Source organism: Nematolebias whitei, chromosome 20 (genome assembly GCF_014905685.2).
Source record: "Nematolebias whitei isolate Nwh7 chromosome 20, NemWhi1, whole genome shotgun sequence".
Classification (NCBI taxonomy): Eukaryota; Metazoa; Chordata; class Actinopteri; order Cyprinodontiformes; family Rivulidae; genus Nematolebias; species Nematolebias whitei.
Genome location: NC_056517.1, coordinates 26,519,772 through 26,540,776, shown reverse-complemented (window position 1 = coordinate 26,540,776; position 21,005 = coordinate 26,519,772). Strand labels below are relative to the sequence as shown.

Sequence of the window (21,005 nt, the reverse complement as noted above, 5' to 3'; positions counted from 1 at the left end):
GTCTGTACTCATCCCTTTAGTTGGCAGCTCAGAACACCACATACAGAACACCATGGACTTTGTGGATAAGGTGAGGGATGTCATCATGGAGACTGATGAAACAATGGTCTCTTTTGATGTCACATCACTCTTTACGTGCATTCCTGTTGATGATGCAGTAGAGGTTGTCAGTTTAAAATTAAAATCAGACACCACTCTGAGCAGCAGGACCACGCTTTCCACAGAACAACTGTGTCAACTCTTGAAACTGTGCCTGCAGTCAACCTACTTCACATATGGCGAGCAATATTATAGGCAGAAACATGGGTGTGCTATGGGGTCTCCAGTTTCTCCTATTGTTGCCAACCTGTACATGGAGGAGGTGGAAAAGAGAGCCTTGACGTCCTGTTCAGGGACACCACCAAGTCATTGGTTCAGGTATGTTGACGACACCTGGGTTAAAATTAAATCTCAGGAAGTCCAACATTTTACTGACCACATCACCTCTGTGGATAAATACATCAAGTTCACACGAGAAGATGTAAAAAATGGCAAGTTGGCTTTCTTGGACTGTGAGGTCTCAGTCTCTGATAGAGGACATTTGCAAACTGAGGTGTACCTCAAACCCACCCACACAGACCAGTATTTGCAGTTTGACTCCCATCACCCTTTGGAGCACAAGTTATGAGTCATCAGGACTCTGTATCACAGAGCAGACAGCGTCCCCACTAGCTCAGGAGCCAGGCAGAAGGAGAAATCCCACACAAGACAGGCTCTAGAGCAATGTGGATATCCTAACTGGGCCTTCCTGAAAGCAGAGAAAAAACCCAAACAGGACTCCAGTCAGCCATCAGGTGAAAAGGAGGAACCCAGACCCAGACCAGTGGTCATTCCGTATGTTGAGAGGGTATCAGAGAAACTGAGACGTTTATTTTCTAAACATAACGTCCCAGTGGCTTTTAAACCCCAAAATACATTACGGCAAAGACTGGTTCATCCCAAAGATCCAGTCCCCCGGCACAAACAGAGTAATGTTGTGTATGCTGTTCAGTGTCAGGAGGGCTGTGATCAGTCTTACATCGGGGAAACAAAACAGCCACTGGCCAAAAGGATGGCCCAGCACAGAAGATCAACATCATCAGGCCAGGACTCTGCGGTCTGCACTCATCTCCAGGCCAGCGGTCACTCTTTCAAGGATTAAGATGTTCACATCCTGGACAGAGAGGAACGATGGTTTGAGAGAGGAGTAAAGGAGGCCATCTTTGTGAAAAGAAACCGTCCATCATTAAACAGGGGTGGAGGCCTCCGGGTTCAACTGTCCCCCTCTTACAATGCTGTGATTGCTAGTATCACTCAGCCCTCTGTGAGTAGTAAACAGCCATCAGTGTGCTAATGATCCATTGTTAGGCTGATGGTCCTTCTTGAGCATGTGATCAGCTGGTTTTGGTTGTCAGCAGCAAACTGGTTGATCCACTCTGAGAAGGTGCTATTTAAGAGACTGAGCTGAAAACAGCACCTCAGACTGAGGAAGTCTCTTGGATGAGAGACGAAACGTTTCTAGATTTTTTTGCTTTGTTTTGTTTTTTTTTGGGATGCCCAGAGGACCAGATTTAACTTTTTTGGAGAGTTCTCAATGTCTTGCTTTGTATGAATGAAGCTTAAAGCCTGGGATACTTGATGTCAGTGGAAGTTAAAAGGAAAGGAGCCAGATGTAGCCAATAAACTTTTTGGAAGTGTTGTGGGATAAGTATAAAAACACCTTTGAAGGCGTTTTCCCACCTGTTACCCCTGATGAAGCTTCTTAACTTCCATTTAGACTCACATAACAACTTACTTCCAACCAGACCAGGTTGTTTCATCACCTCTTGATTATTACATCTATTTCTAAATGTCTCTTTGCTGTTTCAAGATTCATGTAAAGAAAATAAAGTCAGTATTGTAAACATATATACCCTAAGTATAAAAAAATGTTCAGGATTTGTAGAGTTCGGATTTTTTAACCCCTATAATAAAGGATATTTAAACATAGACTATAACAAGTTCAAACGGGAGCATTAAAGTTGTTAACTAATTTAACTAAGGCTAAAAAAAATAGTTCACTTAAAGCTTTTTAGAGTAAAGGTCTTTATCTTTTTCCTTAAAGTCATAACGAAATAAGCTTTTGCACCTCAATCTGTATGTTTCATCTGTTATACATTCTGTCTGACCTGTCCCTTTTTCGTTTGTTTGTTTGTATGTTTTTTCAGTAATTCGAGTATTTTACAAAATTTCCAAGTTTTAACAAATCCAAGCAGTGACAGTCAGTTACACACCAAGACACCACTGAAACTCATATCAAACAGACAACATAACACATTCACTCCTCTGCGGATCCCCTTATTTTTTCTTATTTAACATCTAGACAGAGGTATTAATTCCTGTAGTCTCCTCACACAGACTATGTCCTACTTTCCAGTGGCGATTTTAGCCTCTTTTTGGAGGTGTTCGAACACCCCTAAATTTTTAACTTAGTACCCCTGAAAAATTAAGAAATCATCATTGGGATTTTGTAAGGAAACTCAGTTCTCAAACCTTAGATTCACGAAAATATTGAATAAATTTGGAATAAAAATTGAATAAATGATGACACTTGATCAAGCCAGTAAAATCTTGAGTCGGATCCTCAACACCACCTGTCAATCAATCCAGTATGCTCATCAGCAACTGACCAATCAGCAACCTCAATTTTTCCCGAAATGAAATGCCCTTTACCTGCAGGAGATGCCACCCCCCTGGTTAGGGGGTTAGGGTTAAGGTTATGGTTGTGGGGATGTTAAGATATGTGAGAAAAGCCGAGCATGCTCTAGTCACACAAGGAGAGCTGTTGGTCAGGCTACTTCTTGTTATATCAATAACTCTAAAATAGTTATTGAATCAAGTGTTTACTTATGTAGGTAAAACTAGATGTTTAACAACCCATTAAAATATGTCAGAATGCAGGAAATGGCATCTACTTTATTCAAAATGTTCAGGGGGAGGATCCCTAGACCCCACCCTGACCAGTGCAGCCCCCTCCCCCACACATTACAAATGCTTCTTCCACTACATTGTTCAAGCCAAGAGCCACTGTCAGCACTGGGGGCTAAGCACCCCTAAAGATCAGATTCTAGATTCGCCCCTGCTACGTTCACAGATCTCATCAACCAAGGTCATTTCTTGACGCTGAACTGGGATCACTGTAAGTTCCCCGAACTTCCTACCAATCCCAGACTGTTCCTTTTAACACAATATCAATATTGGTAAGTCCCCACATGACTTCTTCTTTTGAGGTCCCAGATCTCCCAGAAAAAATACTGAGATCCCAGATCTCCCAAAAATAATAAAACACAATCTTCTCACCCAGAAGTCGTGGCTCATCTCTAGTCAGACATCCATCACCTCCCTCAACCCACCAGCAGACCTGTCCTCAAATCAGTAATTTAGCCGGAGAGCTTTCAGTTCAAGAGTGCAATCCTCCTCTGTCCAAGCCTGGTGTTCTGAGGTCAGATGTTGGGGCCGGCATTGGAAGGACCAAAATGTTGGAGAAAAATATTCTTGCTTATCTTACTCTTAAAGAACCACACTCTGTGGCAGGAGAAGACTTTTAACTGGCATTTTACTTCCAAGTTCAGATTTTCAGGACAGGTTACATAAATATACATAAAGTACACACATGAAGACCAGTCACGAGAATTTGCACCGAGCCACCCTCTTAGCTTGCTTTTATACCCTTATCAGTTCAGCCAAATTCACAGAACTTGGAGGTGTCCTTGGCTGACCGCTGCATGCTGCAGCCTCACTCATTCAGCTCTCTCTGCTCATCCAAACATATGATTCATGGGCAGAGTTAAGATTCTCAGCCATAGTAATACAAACATCCATAACCTTTGACCAAAAATTCTCTAACAACTATGAAAATACACTGCACACACATCACATGAAACATTTCCTAAACCATTAAACTTTGGCTTAAAAATATCTATTGTATAGATAAACTGTATATCAGAGGATGTGTTACCTCATCAACCTTCTGCTCTTTGTGTAGCTCAGTCAAATCAATCATGAGGCTGCAAGAAACAATAGTACAGTAATCAGGGAAATTCACTTGACAAACAGTAAACAGAAAATTAGGCCAATTAATCAAAACAGCGGGATCCAGATATCGATCTGCAGCTTTGCACAGAAATCCATTGAATTTGCCCTTGAGAAAGCAAGTGTGGGATAATGGCTCTGCAAAGAATACTAAGTCAAAACTGCATTGCAAGAAACTGTATCTTATCAATCAACAGCACAACTGAGTGTCAACAAGTCATGTTGGTTTTGTTTTTTTAAGTGTGATAAGATAACAGTAAAGCAGGAAATAAGACTTACCTTCCAAGGAAATCATCCTTATCCGGATCCTCATCAAACAGCTCAATCTCGAGGTGTTGACCGGAGGGTTCGTATAGCAGAGCCTGAGGAACAGAAGAACAGGCTGGAGCTTATTTAATCCGACCATTGACAGAAAGTGATTAAAACTTGGTGAAAATTAGAACTTGGTACTTAGTAAACTATGAGCAGATGAATTAATAAAATAAAATACTTCAAAAGCTTATATCTCCTTAAGAAAAAAATACACTAATTGTTCATTTCTCTTGTTTGAGAGACATCCTATATGTATCACCTCATAAACTTCGTTCCACTTGGGATGGAGACTCTCTTTAATTGTTTTGCTGTGGAACAGCTGGTTGCCGATCTGCAGGACACCGTAAGGGTCGGACTTGCCCTTGATCAGCCCTCCCAGAAAGTGATCCTTCCCTTCCAGATCCTGGGCCTCCAGGAAGTGAATCCTTAGGACTCCCTTAGAAAACGCACACGTCAGAGCAAATTACTTGTGAGCAGTTAGTGTCGTAGATGCACTGGAAGCTATTAAAGGCAGGTGCACAAAATGAGGACAGAAAAGGGACGTTTTACCCTGTGATCCAACTCAAACGTCATCGGATAAATAATAATAATAATTCTTTATTGCATTTTGAACAGTTAAACATTTCAACAAAACCATAAACAAATAAAACACGTAAATATTTCCACCAAAATATTCTGGAAACTAAACAAAATCTTCAAAAAGGGAGTAGGAATGGAATGGCTTGTCCCTAAATTTACATACAAATTCTGAACCAAACCAGTTTCATAAAAAAAAAATAAAAAAAATTGAGAACTCAAAAACACATAGTGTAGAACGAAAAAAGTGTATGTAGACGCACAAGCTTATTATGCCTTCACTTTGTTATACATCAAAATCAAAGCAGCATAATTTTTCTTATATAATTGTCTAAAACATATCAAGGAATTACAGCTAAATTGATAGACACACTCATAAAAACCAAAACACAAACAAAGGGGGAAAAAAAGAGGAAAAAATAATCAAAAACAATCAAACCTTATTATATTTGTTTAGTCAATGATTTTTATACATTTTTTTATTTATTTAAAGAGTGAAAAAGACAGTTGAAACTCCTTACAGCAACTATTCCACACCTGAATCCCTCTAACTGAAGTACAATTGTTTTAAATATTTGTCCTAACCTTAGTTTTTTTTATTTTTAATAAATCCTTCTCTCTTAAATCATAGTTTTTCTCTTCAATTTGGAACCACTTTTGTATACGCCTTGGAAGGAGTTTATTATAGGCTTTGTACATAATCAGTGCTGTCCTGAGCTCTACCAAGTCATAAAATGTTAAAATATGCAATGCAAGAAATCTGCTATTAGATGGATGGAAATAATTAAAACAGTTAAAGCAAATAACAACATTCATGAATTTTATTAGATAAGATACTGTGCCATATAAGTCATGAAAAAGTGAAAATCAAAAAGTATTTTCCAAAGAGTTTGCTCAATTTCCTGTAAATGTATTAGGTTTGACATTTTTAGGATAGTGTTAGAAATTTTTTTTGGTATGAATATCTTTATTATGTTATGGCTGACATATCTGAGAACATCTTTGCCTCGTTTCTGTAATACATGCACAAAATATGCTCGTTCGGCCTGAAGGCCGGCTCACTGACTCGCAATGCCTCACTGGCATTGTCGCCATGAGAACATGCCCAAAACATTCTCTTATCTCCATCTAGAGTCCGACTCGCCGACAGTCATGGATCATGTCTATGCAGCTGACTGTGTCTGGCTATGAGGGAGCGTCTGCTGGACTCTGCTGCTGTATAAAAGTCTGCAACAAAATCTATTCGACCTTCATTCTGTGACATGCTCCATGCATTATTTATCTATATATGTAATTTGTCTTGTATGAGTCCTTGCAAGTAAAATCCTGGTTAAAATCTTCCGCCGTCGAGTGTGGTTCCTTTTGAGTAAGCGAGACAAAGTTTCTCCATTAGATAAAAACAGCTTTTAACAAGTCTTTTGTGTCGCTATTAGCTTTGCTTCATGTCATGTCGAGTGTCATAAAAGTACGAGTGCTATTCATTACACAATCTATCTTTAAAAAATGTTGTCTAGAATCCAGAGCATCTAAAAACAGCTGCTGGAAAAGAAAATACTGTCAGTGTCGATATATAATACTGTTCTGAATATCACAATATATTTGGATATTATGAATAAATATAGTTGTGAAGTTTATTTTTATGAAATTAAACACTTTATAGCACACATATTTATATTTAATTACATTAAATATAATTTAATTTTCAGCCAGCATGTCTACCTTTTTAAATAACTGCTGATATGTAAAGTGTCCATTTGAACGGGACAGTTTTTTTCTTCTTTAGTCAACTAATCACTTTAATAATTATTTGATGTCACATGGAAGACCAATTTAGTTACTATAAAATGCAAAAGCATTAAATATCTGCCACAGAATCAACAAGAGAACAGCTTGACAGAACTCAACCTTTTGTCTTGTTGCCATGGACACAGGTTCTAGTGACATAGCCTTGACTTTATGTTTTGTAGAGTTTCTATTATTCTCTGTCAATGCTGAGAATTGCATTCAAAATGTTAACAGCTATTTTATTTTATTTTAGAGGCATTAGAAAAACACACATTTTACAACATATCATGAGATGTAACTCCATAAAAAGTTTTGTACGTACCATGAATTCCCTCACAGAAAGAAGTCTACTTTTAAAAAGCCAATCGGTTAGATTGATTGTTATATAATCAATTTTTTTTCTTTTCCAATTTTTTTTTCTGCACAGCTGCAGAAAGAAAAGCTTTGTTGGAGTCAGTCTCCCCACCATCACAGACATCTACACCTGCAGATGCAGGAAGAGGGCCACTTGCATCATGAAAGACCCCACTCACCCAGCACACACACTTTTTGCCCCACTACCCTCAGGAAGGAGGTTAAGGAGCATTAAGTGTAGAACCACTAGACTGAGGAACAGCTTCTACCCTGAGGCTGTTAGACTCATGAATCTCTAACTAGAATAATCACTGTGAAAAAATCACATCATGTTGCTGCTGATCTGTTTCATGTTGCTGCTGATCTGTTTCAATGTTTCAATGTTGATGTGTTCATGCGTGCACATCTGCTCACAGACTCATGTTCATGTTTGTGCTGATGTTCAATGTTTAATGTTATGAGTGCTTGGTGTATATTTGGTTGATGTTATTCTTAGTTCATATCTTAGATGTTATTACTGTTTTTCTTGTACATTTTATTGTTGGATGTAACTGGGACCCCGTGTACATAATTTCGCTCCACCACATGTACCACATGAGGTGCGAATGACAATAAAGAAACTCTGACTCTCTGACTGACTGAGAAACACCACATTTGTTGTGTGTTTTTTTTTAATCTTGATTAATGCAACAAAACAAAAAAATGTTGGCATGTTGTTGAAGCCTGCGGGCAATTTGATCACTATTAAAACTATCTTTTACCTTGGGCATTGGGAAGCGTAGCTTGGCCAGTTTCTCCTCTCCGACCAGTGGGATAGTGACTCGGTTGGGTAAAACTAAATAACTGTAGATGACATCTTGGATCAGACTGTTGGAGAAGCCGCTGTAAGAAAAGGAGAATGGGTTTAGAAGGGGACAAAAAAACAAGCAAACAATTTAGAATAAACAGCAAGCAAGTAATTATTTAAAAGACAGTACATATGTCCTTGGATTGCATTTTAAATATTCCACTTTAATCTCCTTTTTGATTTATTTTTTTCTCCATTTTGAATGTGATGTCAAAGGAAATTGGAGTCAGTTCAAGCATGCTGATGCTGCTGGCCAGAAAACCTTTTAATACCCATCTGATCCACTGATCCTTCAATACTGTATGAACACACTGACAGCGAAGGGAAAGAATGGCATTCCTTTATTAACTTAGCTGCTGCAGCAAAACTGGAAACGTATTCTCCCCACTGGATACAATGTAATTAGGATGAATGTTCACCATGCTGTATTAGCCAAAGATAGATGAGTTTTAAGATGGAACAAGCATCCATTTAACACAATACATCTCTTCTATCCAATGTTATAGATTGATATTTGTACAGATCCTGAAATAACTTCTACAGTGGATCCTAGACATAAATCCAAACAGAACAATTTCAAAGTGGACTGCAGGAAGCACTTTTCATGAGAGATACATCCAAATCAGGAGACAAAGCAGCAGATAAAAATGTACCGGCACTTGTAGACACAACTAGATACGCCTTTGAGTTTCACTCATCCACCAATATAACATTTTACAGAAGCTTAGAAATAAGCTTAGAATTTATGTTATGAATTGGATGAATTAAAATCAGGATAACTTCTTGTCTACTTGAGCCATAAAAATCCAACTAAAACTGAAGTTTTTAAAACCGAAGTATAAGTAAGGGTAATGGTAAATGGACTGTACTTACTGTATATAGCACCTTTCTATCTAATCAAGACATTCAAAGCGCTTTACACTACAATCTGTGCCCTCATTTACCCATTCATACAGCACTCTATTATATCTATACAATGAATAATCAGTGCTTTATCACATTCATACACCAATGGGACGCACATTGGAGGCAATGAAGGGTTCAGTGTCTTGCCCAGGGACACTTCGGCATGTGACTGTTGGTGGAATTGAACCACCAGCACTTGCACTGGAGGACGACTTCTCTAATCACTCAACCATAGTCGCCCCAAGGACATTTCAGCATCAACACCAGCCAGTAAAAATGCAAGCTAAGCACAAAAAACAGTTTGTCAGCATGCTTCCAGAGACAGACACGAGTTTACCAATAGCAGTATGCAACATCAATACAAACATCTTAAAAGTGAATCGGATCCCCCACTACGTGCTGCTGTTGTTTGGCACATTGTTTTAGTACTATCTGTGCTTAGTATATTCTTAGTTTAGCACATTTCTTAGTTCATATCTTAGATCTTGTTACTGTTTTTCTTTACACTTTGTATTTTTGTTGGATGTAACTGGGACACTGTGTACATAGTTTCATCCCACCACATGTACCACATGTGATGTGAATGACAATAAAGACATCTTGACCTTGAGTCAAAAATCAATAATAACTCATTTCAAGAAAGTGTCCAGAAGGTAAAGTTCCTGTAAGAGCTTCCTGCATTTGCAGAAAATGTGAGCTGACTGTATCTGTGCAAAGTGACTCCTCAAGAAAAAACACTTCACTGGACTTTTATGCGGATTTCCATATATAGCCAGAAGTGTTTTTGAATCAGTAAAAAAAAAGCAAGGGATTTATGACTGTTGCTGTATCTTTGATATTTAATAAAGTCATGCACTTGTTATAGGTCACAGAAATCCCTGGGATTTCTTGGGCTGTCCTAGAATAACTCATCAGAAGACTAAAAAAAGAATTAAATCACGTTGGGGTTTTTTTTGTTGTTTTCCAGGATGAAACATTGCTTTGATCAGTCTGCATCAGGTTGTCAGGCTTTCCTCTTGTAAAAAAAAAAAAAGTAATTCAACCTTGTTGCAGAGCTGAATTCCCTCTAAAGCTGGAGAGATTTCTGCTGCATTCCTGTGATTTAGGGGCAATTTCTTGCTGCTCCCCTGACTAGAACACCACAAGACCCACATGTCCTATTAGGTGTGTGTGCATGTTTATTTATGTTAGTATACCTCTGCTGACTGTAGATATACACTTGCCCAATAATTTACAGTATGCTATACGGTAGTGAGTGTTTTATCATGCTACTGAGTCAGCCATCCATCTGGCTTTCTCTGCAACACTAACATTGCCATAAAATCTATAAGTGTGTGAGCACTCATTCTACACATACACACACAGACACAAGATGAATCCTATTGGCATTAGTGTCCCCCAAATGTGTCCTCCAGCACAATTAGGAGGCAAATGTTTTCACTTTTGTAGTTAAAAAAAAACCCACCAAGTTAGCAGAATTCATTGCTTCCGCATTAGGTTTCTACGAATATTCACAACCCCACAGGAGGACGTTTAATGTCTTCTTCAATAGCTGTGCAGCAAGGATTTAAGCTTAGACATAAAGGTTCAAATGGATTACTACTGAAAAAATGCAATGAGCTACTCAATAGCTGCTTTAATCTAGCACCAAATTTCAAGCCAATTTCATGGGTTTTTTAGGGTCATTCTTGCAGTTTTGAAAGAATACTTTGCATTAAGTGGAATAAAAAAAATTCATATTAATGCAACAGCATGGAACAAATCACAGAATTTTATTGATGCTTAGCTTGTTTGTCGTGTAGACTCAAGTAGTTAAAAAAAAAAACTGCAAAAACTTCATAACCATTGTCTGTACATGTTGGCAATCCCTACAGTTTGTCAACCATTTGCACTTTGTTGTTTTTATTTCAAATCAGATTCCTGAGAAAAGCCATATGAAAGATTGACTTTTATGAAAACAAGCAAGTATGACAATGGTGTTATCTTTATTTCCACCAGCATGACCGGAAGCAAAGTCAGTGTTTTTTTTAAATAAAAACACATTAAGTGTTTTGAAAAATGTTTCAGAAGTCTGAGGTAGTGTATCCAAAATATACATTCTCACTGTTCTCCTTTATACACTAGCTTTCTTGCTCATATTCATTATTTGTACATCATTTCAAGATGCAAAAATAATAATAATAATAATAATAATAATATGTTAAACTTGAAGCAATAATAATAAATGTTGAATTTGAAGCTTAAAACAGTAGAGCAAAATTAACTATGCTGATATAACAATTGTTAAATACCTTTATTAACCAGCACCTGCTTTTCCTCAGGAAACTTTCTAGCTTCCACATTGATAAAACCTTGTTGACTTTATTGTATCGAGCTTTTATTTAATCGGCTTTGTCTGCTTGGTGTCCTGGTTTGGTATTTTAACTCTTGAAAACAAGAACTGCATGAACCAAATAGTCAAATGCTCTAGTAAGTTGACGGGTGAAATGCAGCTAAGCCCAGAATCCTTGTACTTCAGGCAGGTGCAGAGGTTGGTTATCCACATCCATCCATCCATCCATCCATCCATCCAAGAGATGTGTCATCCTCTACACTGCAAGTTCAGGCTCCTCCCATCAGGACACAGATATTTGATTCCCAGATGTAAACCTTCTTCTTTTGGCATTTCTCTCTTTGAGAATCACCCCAGTGTCATCCTCCTCTATATCACTCTGTCCTCTGCATCCTCTGTCCTCACTCCAACTACATCCATGTTCTTTCTAACTGCATCCATATGTCTCCACTATGTCTTTTTCCTGGCAGCTGCCTTTCTAACATTCTTTCTACCAATATACCCACTGTCCCTCCTCTGGACATGTCCAAACCATCTCAGTCTGGCTTTTCTAACTTTATCTTCCAGTTGTTCGACCTGTGTTGTACCTCTGATGATCTAATTCCTAATCTTATCCATCCTTGTCACTCCTAAGGAGAACCTCAACATTTTCATTTCTGCCACTTCCAGTTCTTTCTCCTGTCTTTTTATCGATACCACTGTCTCCAGACCATACAACATAACTGGTCTCACAACTGTCTTGTAAACTTTTCCTTCGACCTTTGCTGATACCCTTTTTGCTGACACCCTTTTGTCACAAATCACTCCTGAAACTTTTCTCCATCCACTCCATCCTGCCTGGACTCTCTTTTTCACCTCTTTACCACACTCCCCATTTTGCTGGACAGTGAACCCCAAATACTTGAAGTCCTGCACCTTTGTGACCTCTGCTCCTTGTAGCCTCACTGTTCCACCGGCCTCCATCTCATTCACACACATGTACTCTGTCTTACTATGGCTGACTTTCATTCCTCTTTCAAGTACATACCTCCACCTCTCCAAGTTCTCTTCCACCTGTTCCCTGTTCTCACCACAGATCACAATGTCATCTGCAAACATCATAGTTCATGGTGATTCCTGCCTGACCTCATCTGTTAGTCGGTTCATCGCCAGAGCAAACAAGAATGTGCTCAGAGCCAATCCTTGATGCACTCCCACCTCCATCTTGAGACTATCTGTCACTCCTACAGCACATCTCACCACTGTCCTGCTGTCCTCATACATGTCCTGTACCAGTCTAACATACTTCTCTGCCACTCCAGATTTCCTCATGCAATATCAAACCTCCTCTCACGGCACTCTGTCATATGCTTTTTCTAAATCCACAAAGACACAATAGAGTTCTTTCTCAGATGTAAAAACAAAGCAGTATAAAACCAGTTTTGTTCCTGTTGCTATTAGCTTCCAAAATTCGACTTAGCATAGCATAGCACCGGGCCTTTTTTTTTTAAACCATTTTTTAATCACGTTATATTAATTTTTTTATACTTTTTGTGTGTCTATGTCAAGTTTCCTGTCTGGCAAGAAAGCTAACTCACCTTACTGTAACCAAATCTACCTAAGGGTATAAATAAAGTTGATTGATTGATTGATTTTTATTATTTATAGTCCTGTGATGGAAGTATGAATAAGTACATACAATATTATATTTTACAAAACTATATCTTATAAAGTTAAAATGATCAGATTATCCTGGTTATGCCTTTTGTGTTTGGTTCACATTATTCAAGTTATTGCTCTACAACGTAAAAATTAAACGACAGCGTGTTAAAATAGCAGTTGTGAGCATGTCCCTATGGTAACCCTATTCAAATCAATCAAAACATTACTGAACAGTTAAAATCTTTTTTAAATCTGATTTTGTCTTTTGTTTTCACGTCTGAGGAACAACATTGTTGCAACTACTGTTGCACCATCTGGGTTTCTGCCACTGCAGATTATTTTGCTGCAAAAGTTCCCCACCACCCCTCAACCATCCAAACCAAAAACACCCACAGGACAAAAGCTGAAAGGGTTCATTTTACCCCCACTGACCAATAGAAAGAAAAGTCAGATGAATGAGTGTCAATGTGTCCATGTAACTATGATATGTAACAAGCAACTGTAACCACAGAAAGTCACATGCAGTATTCATGAACGTGTCACTTTCTTCGGGCTCTAAATAACAGATGAAACCACTCAAGGTGGAAGCAATTGTGTTTGGATGATAGCAAGTCTAAACTCTCCCATAACAATCCAAGAAAAAAAAGACATGGCAAAAAGGAAAGAGGAAATGATCTGACCTGTTTTTAATTCAATTAGGTACCCTCAATGAGATTTCTTGTTTTCTTCTGTAAAGCTAGACATGATTAATAAAATGCAACTAAAAACAAAATACATTCAAAATGACTTAAAAAACATTTTAGGTGGTTGAAGTCATGCACAAAAATAAATGAGTGTGAGTTCCTGGAACCAAACCCTGAAAACGTCTAACACTTCTGAGAGTTTTGGTTTTCTTGAAAAACAAGAAGAGCAAGTTTGAATTGACTTACTTGAGCCCAGGAATGTCCAGGATATTAGTGAGGCCAGTCCAGTTTATGTCTAGAAGCTAAAAAAGAAGAAGAAAAAAGGAACATGCCCATAAATGAGACTTAAATAACCGAGTAATACACATAAATGGATCCAAACATCTAAACAATGTTTTCAGCTTTCAGGTCCCAAGCTACATTAATAACATGGTTTTGTGATTTCTGACCTACAAACCAGAGTGATTAGTGACAACAGACACAGATGTCCTCTGGAGTGGCAGTGAACTGATACATCAAACTGTTATGAATTAGTTTCTACTGTTTTGTTCCAAGACACTTTTTCTGAATCCTACAGTAATACTTATTGTTTCAGGCTTACAGCACACACATAAAAGCTTCAGTCCTTTGGGGATTATGTCTCTCACCTCATAACAAATTATTTAGTGTCAAAGAAAGATGTTTTATGTCATCTGATCTGTGTAATCATGGACGGTTTGGTTCCGGGTGGCACGTGGTTAGCACTGTTGCATAAAAGCAGGTGGCAGAGTGCCTCCCAGCCTGGGGCCTTTCTGTGTGGCTTTGTTAATTTCAGCTCCCCACACTGCTTATCAGTACACCTGCTACTCATGCACTAATCAGCCACCCCTGTTTTTCATATAGCCCTCAGTTTCTCAGCTCTTTCTGTTTGTGCTGCATTCTCCGTGCTGACCCACGTTTACTATATTTTTGTCCTTCCTGTTGGCTGACTAGATACCTCTCCTTTTTGGTATTAGGCCCATTTTCAGTTTGCGCTTGTTCTGCTCGTGGACTTTGTTCTTTGGGTCTTCACCACTCATCAACTTTGACACATTTGTGTAATTTATTAAAAAAGAAAAGCTAAAATACCCTATTAGTGACAAAATGAACATCCTTAGTTAAGAATGAATTCTGGTACATTCAGTGTCTCTTTTTGAAGATTTTAAAGACACTAATGTTAACTGAATGTAACCTTTTTGTGCTTTCATGCTGTGCATTCTGTGCCCTCTTTCCTGTGGGATCCCACAGGGCTTGATTCTTGGACCCCTTCTGTTGTCATTCTATTTGCTCCCTCTAGGGTCTATCCTGAGGAAACATTGTCTTTCATTCCATTGTTATGTTGATGATTGTCAAATGTACCTGCCCTTGAAACCAGCTAGTGCTTGCTCCATTTACCCTCTGTTAAAATGTCTGGATGACATTAAGACATGGATGGCTTCAAAATTTTCAAGTTTTAACGATCAGAAGATTGAAGTCAATGTGTTAAGCCCTAGCTCGACCACCGCCTCTGATCTTGTAAACCTGGACTCACCTCAGACATATCTTAAGCAGTCTGTTAAAATCTCGGGATGCACTTTGGTAACACCTGCTGTTTTAAATATGCTTTATAAATAAAATTGGCTTGACTTGACTTGGGCTCTCCAGTTATCCTGGACATTATAATGAAGTAATATACTGTGTTTGAGCTTTTAAAAGTCTTTTTAAATGTGTCAGAGTGAAGATCCAGCCATGAAGAATTGATATTTATCTGTAGATGTGCAAGACAGGAATGCATTGAGGCACAAAATGGAAACCATACAATGACATTTTACAGTATCCAAAATGAAAACAGCATTCCACTATTTTAAAGTGATAAAAGTTTTGTCCTTTTAATTTTTGTTTTAATTTTCTTGTATTGTTTCCTATGGCAGACAGGTTTAAAGTGAAGGAGAAATTGTATTAGGAAACCTCCAGTCGAATAATTTGATCTGTTTGGCAAACCGTGTCAAAAAGCTAACCATCATAAGACATTGCTGGAAACTTCCCAAACAGCAAACTAAAATTAAACATTTGATTTTGATAAAACAAATAATTATTTTGCCACAATTTTCAAATTGGGAAATATTTCTGTCCGTACAGTAAACGTGATAGGCAAGTCAAGTTAGAAAGAAAGATAGCTAAAACATATTTGACAAAATGACCAGGATAACAGGCTAAGAGCATTGATTAAAATTCATAATAGAAATAACTGAAAGCACATTGTCAAGTGTGACTTTAGATCAACTCTGTGAAAGTCCTGAAGAGTCTGATTTAGATATTCAAGCTCAAGAATGGATGGTGCGTTTGAGTGTTCAGTAATATTTTTGCGACTCTGCCATTTTCTGCTTTAGGTCCAGACCTTGACAAACAAAATAATTCAGGAGGAAAACTAACATCGGTTAACACAATGAAGTTATATCTTATCTTATATTAGGAAATGCATACTAAATAATCTTACATAAAACAAAATAAGGTTTAAAAGTAGCTTTTTTCCTGCACTTTTTATTTTTATTTTTATGAAAGTTACATACAAATGTAGCCACAGTTTGATTCTTAACAAGCTTGTTTAAAACATAGACCCCTGAACTGACATGAATACAAAACACCTGCTTACTGAAATATTCATTAAAGTCACAGAAGCCGTTCAGGGTCTCATTAGTTTTCAGGAAGATGAGGTAAGGGACTTTGAGCATTTTCCAGAGTGCAATGTTATTTTCTTTATTATTTCCTGAGCTTTGAATCAGGTCACACATGAAATGGAGACATGATTGGAAAGAAATCACAGAAACAAGTGAGGAGTACAAACTGAACCTACGAATAAAGACAGACTCAGTTTCCCGAGTGGGCTTTGATCTGTTTCTGCCTCAAGGAGCTGAGCTTTCTTAATGAGCCTTTTTTACCCTTCTTCTCAGCCCAACCTGCTTTTATACTGCAGCAAACACACCGAGCGCCGCAGGGAACATAGGAGGACTGCAGGACTGTGAATATTAAGGGGAGTATATCTGGTGTAAACAAAAGACTTTTAGATGTGTAAGGATCATGGGTGTGTTAAAATATTTTCATATACATAAGTTGGAATGTGATTTACTTAATTTGATCAGAAAAAAAAAAAATCTAAAACTGACGATTGCATTTTTAGAGGGTTGATCCAGTGAGGGGATTTCAAAATTGTATTTATCTCAGTGTTGTTGGGATTCTTAAACTTGTTTTTTTTAAATCTGCACATTTAGGAAACATTCAGACATCCTAGAAGCTATCTTAAATAAGACTCTGGGGAAAGAGTCTGAGTTTCGGTGCTTTCCGTTTCACAAGCGGACACCAGAAGACAATCAGGACAAAATGATGTTTTCTGCTACTCTTTCAGTTTAATAAGATAAATATAAAATGTGATTCGAATGCCTTTGTCACGTGCAAATCTGTTTTTAGATGTTAGTGTGGCTCAATATGCAGCTACAGCTCAAAGGTTAGCTTTGTCAGAACTTAAAAGCAAAAAACTAAATGAAAGCATCTTTTGAGAACTTTTTCTGCCACAGTGAATGTTGTAAGTTGTAAGGTTTAAATCACATAAAATATGTAGTATTTATTAATAGTTTTCTTATCCTGATGGCTCAAAAACACTTGCTACTAAACTTCCTTGATTTTAAAATAAAATTATAAGGTGTGAAAGTGGCTTGAATCTCAGGCCACTTGTTACTGTTTACATTTAGTGCTGCAAAGCATTTTATTTTACACTTTCATCCATCCATTATCATTGCCCACTTCTTCTTTTTCAGGTTGTGGGGTTCACTGGTGCCCAATCCAGCAGTCACTGTGTGAGAGGCGGGGGACCCTGGATAGGTCTCCAGTCCATCACAGGGACACATATAGAGACAAATGAGACAAACAACCATTCACTCTCTCACTCACACCTAGGGACAATTTAGAGTTACCACTTAGCCTAATGTATGTTTTTGGTCAGTGGGAGGAAACCAGAGTACCTGTAAAAACTCACCCATGCACAGAGAGAACATGCCATCTCCACCTAGAAAGGCCCCCGGCTGGTATTCAATCCAACGACCTTCTTGCCGAGAGGCAACAGCTTTACCAACTGTGCCACCAGAGCCATCACTGAGCCTGATTACACTTCCATCATAAAGTCAGGCTCAGTGTTTGTTTGTTTTTTGTGCGTAGTATTTTTAAGTAAAAATTGAACAATTAAAAGTTTATATGCTCCGTGGCCTGAAGAATGATACAACATATCACATAAGCTAATATTAAAACGCTTCACTTTTGCTATTTGATAAGTTGCCACTTTTTTCAACCGAACGTCTGTTTTACTACACAAATGTGTGAGTGTAGAAACACTGACACAATTCTAATTACTGATAACTTTGACAGAACATCATTTTGAACGTGACCAGACTGTTCATGTTAAACTCACCGTTTAAGGCATTTTAGACTTTAAGTTTTTCTTTGCTCCCTCCTTAAAGTTCAATACATGTTAGTGAAGTTTGATTATTTCAATTCAAAAATTTATATACTATAAAATAAACACTCTAAAAGAGAAGATGTTTATAGGTCTGAATACAAAAATGAATTTCTTGTAATATTTGTCTTCCAAACTGTTTTGACTTTTGTCATGGTCCAGGAGCAGGAGGCAGAGGAGGAAGGTGGTGGACACAGTTCAGCATCCTGAATAGTTGGTAGCTGTTCAGCAGTGTTGTGGTGCAGTCCCAGAGGCTCCAGTACATTTTTCAAGAAGGCAGAGGGCTAAAGAGCATGTGTGAGGGGTGGGAGGTGTCCCAAGCAAAGCTGATGGCTCTGCATGTGAGTGAAAATGTCTGTGAGGGAAGGCAGAGGGGAGCCTTGCTGGCTCGATTCACAGTGTTACACGGTCTTTCAGCAAGAGGCAGTGCAGTCTCTATATAACAGTGGGATGCAGCTGCTGAGAATGTTTTTGATGGTATTCTGGTAGAATGAATGCATGATGGGGGCTGAAACTCCTGCTCTCTTCAATTTGCGGAAGAAGTAGAGGTGGGTTTGAGCCTTTTTGGCCAACGATGTGGGGTTGCTGGTCCAGGAAAGTTGGTGAGTCCCCAAGAATTTGATGCTATTCACTCTTTCCACTACAGCACCATCATTGGTCAGAGAGAAGTGATGTGGCTGTCCTGAAGTTAACCACAATTTATTTGATTTTCCCCACACTCAGAACAATATTGTTAACTTTACACCACTAGACCAGTTGGCTTGCGTTATTCATGTAATTAGCTTCATCAGTGTTCCTGATGAGATCCAGCACAGTTGGATCATCTTCAAACTTGATGATATGGGGGTTGGTGCTGTAGGTTGGAGCATAGTCTTGGGTCAGGAGGGTGAAGAGCAGCGAGCTGAGCACACATCCTTGCGGGACCTCTGTGCTTAACATGGTAGTTTTGGAGGTGTGGTTGCACGTTCACACGTTTTCTCAAACAGAAATTCCAGCATCCAGTTGCAGACTCAGTATATTTCTCTTTACCTGTGTGGTCACTCTAAAGGGACCTGCATACTCCATCAGAAGCAATGAAATCAGCATTCGTTGATGTAATTGCGTGATGAAAATGTCGTCATTTTGTTCTCAGAGCAGCTTTGTCCACCTCTTCTCGACACAAGGCCTGCCAAACATTTTCTCATAGGTGTACGCTACAAGTATTGTGTGATGGGTCAGAAGTTTGTGGCTGTGTTTGTCAATGTGGAAATGTGTTCAAAAATTCATATGTACAACTAAGCCAACATACTAAAGGACTCATGTGGTGATGTACACTGCAGAGGGAGAGGTTTCCCAAGAGCTCTGTTTCTCATGGACAATGAAAGATGTGTGTGAAAACGAATGTCCCAAAACCACGTGTTTTGGATGGAAAATGTTGGGCCCGTGGATGCTTCTTTGAAAATGTCCCAGTTTGTGGTGTTAAAACTGTCCTTTAGAGCCTCAGAGGCTCACTCTGGCCACACCTGTACCTAATTTTGTTTTAGTGCGATTGCTTTTACGCTGGGTTTGTATGCACATCTCAGCAGGATTGTGATGTGGTCAGAAAGAACTGCTGGGTTGGGAGGGGGAAGAGGCCTTGTAAGATGTATAAACCAAGTCCAGTAAGTTGTTTCCTCTGGTTGGGAAATTCACGTTAGTGTAGCTTGGGCAATAAAATGTTCAATCTGCATGGTTGAAGTCTCTTACAGTAATGAAGAATCCATCTGGATGTGCTGTCTGTTGCTCAATGATAGCCTGCTAATTTGCTGAGTGCCTCACTTTTCAAGCTGGTGTTAGCAGTTGGAGAGATGCAATTAGTAGCAAGGCAAATTGATGCAAACTCCCATGGTAAGTTGAAGGGTCGGCTATTGATAATAAACTCCACCAGTGGTGACAGTGTTTGTTCACAATATGTTGGCACCAAGTGTAAGTTTTACCCACCACAAGTTTTGCCTCCCTCTGTAATGGCTCAGTCAGCACATTAACCCAGATAGCTGGATGGCAGGGTCCAGGGTTGTTGTTGTTCAACCAAGATTCTGTGAAGATGAAAACACAGCAGTCCCGCACATCATGCCGCCCGGATCTTAGGCGTTCTATGTGGTTTATTTTATTGACTTTTATAGTGCATGTTGGCCAGAATAAGGGATGGTAATGAAGATCTGTGTGGGCTAGTGGCTAGCTTAGCCCAGATGACTCCTCGCCTACCATGCAACTTTTCCTCATACATCGCTTACAGTGCCTCTGTTTTGGATGAGATATAGCAAGTCCAATTGCATGGTAATCCGACAAAGAAAACCGAAGTTTCAAAGTTCTTCTTTGACTTTCTGGTCCAAGATGAGATGTTTGGTCTTATTCCTTATAGTTAGAAAGCAATGACTATTAGTCACCGTTATCATCTTCATCAGCATCATCAGTGCACAGCATAAAAGTGTAAAAAAAAAATCTCTAAAGAATTTTACACCAACAAAACAGCCACTGAAACGTTTTCTTAGCATGAATCATTAATTTACACAAAATAAAAAATAAGCGTGGTCATATACTTAACTCTAGAACATTCGTGGAGAATGTGGAGACTGACAAAATCTAATGGGTACTTTAAAAAAACTGTAAATTTCCTGATAAAAGTCAACTCCTGTATTCAAAATTGGTTATGTAATAAATGTAATTGTAAAAAAAATACATATATATATATATATATATATATATATATCCATCCATCCATCATCTTTTACCCGCTTCTTCCATTTTGGGTCACAGGGGTCGCCGGTGCCCATGTCCAGCAATCACTGTGCGAGGGGTGGGGTACACCCTAGACGGGTCGCAAGTTCATCTCAAGGACACAAAGAGACAAACTAGACAAACAACCATTCCCTCTCTCACTCACACCTAGGGACAATTAAGAGTTACCAATCAACCTAACATGCATGTTTTCGGTCTGTGGGAGGAAACCGGAGCACCCGG

The 21,005-nt window shown here is 38.7% G+C and overlaps 1 protein-coding gene across 1 annotated transcript in view; it reads right to left on the bottom strand.

Moving 5' to 3' along the window:
* Positions 1-21,005, bottom strand: part of LOC119426380 (extended synaptotagmin-2-A) — a 58,740-nt gene that overhangs the window by 19,683 nt on the left and 18,052 nt on the right. The window contains exons 7-11 of the mRNA XM_037693942.1: positions 13,772-13,827; positions 7,878-7,998; positions 4,661-4,837; positions 4,369-4,451; positions 4,016-4,064 (exon numbers count right to left, since the gene is read on the bottom strand). Of these exons, the coding sequence (XP_037549870.1) occupies positions 4,016-4,064; positions 4,369-4,451; positions 4,661-4,837; positions 7,878-7,998; positions 13,772-13,827 (486 nt within the window). The remainder of the gene's footprint in view (positions 1-4,015; positions 4,065-4,368; positions 4,452-4,660; positions 4,838-7,877; positions 7,999-13,771; positions 13,828-21,005) is intronic.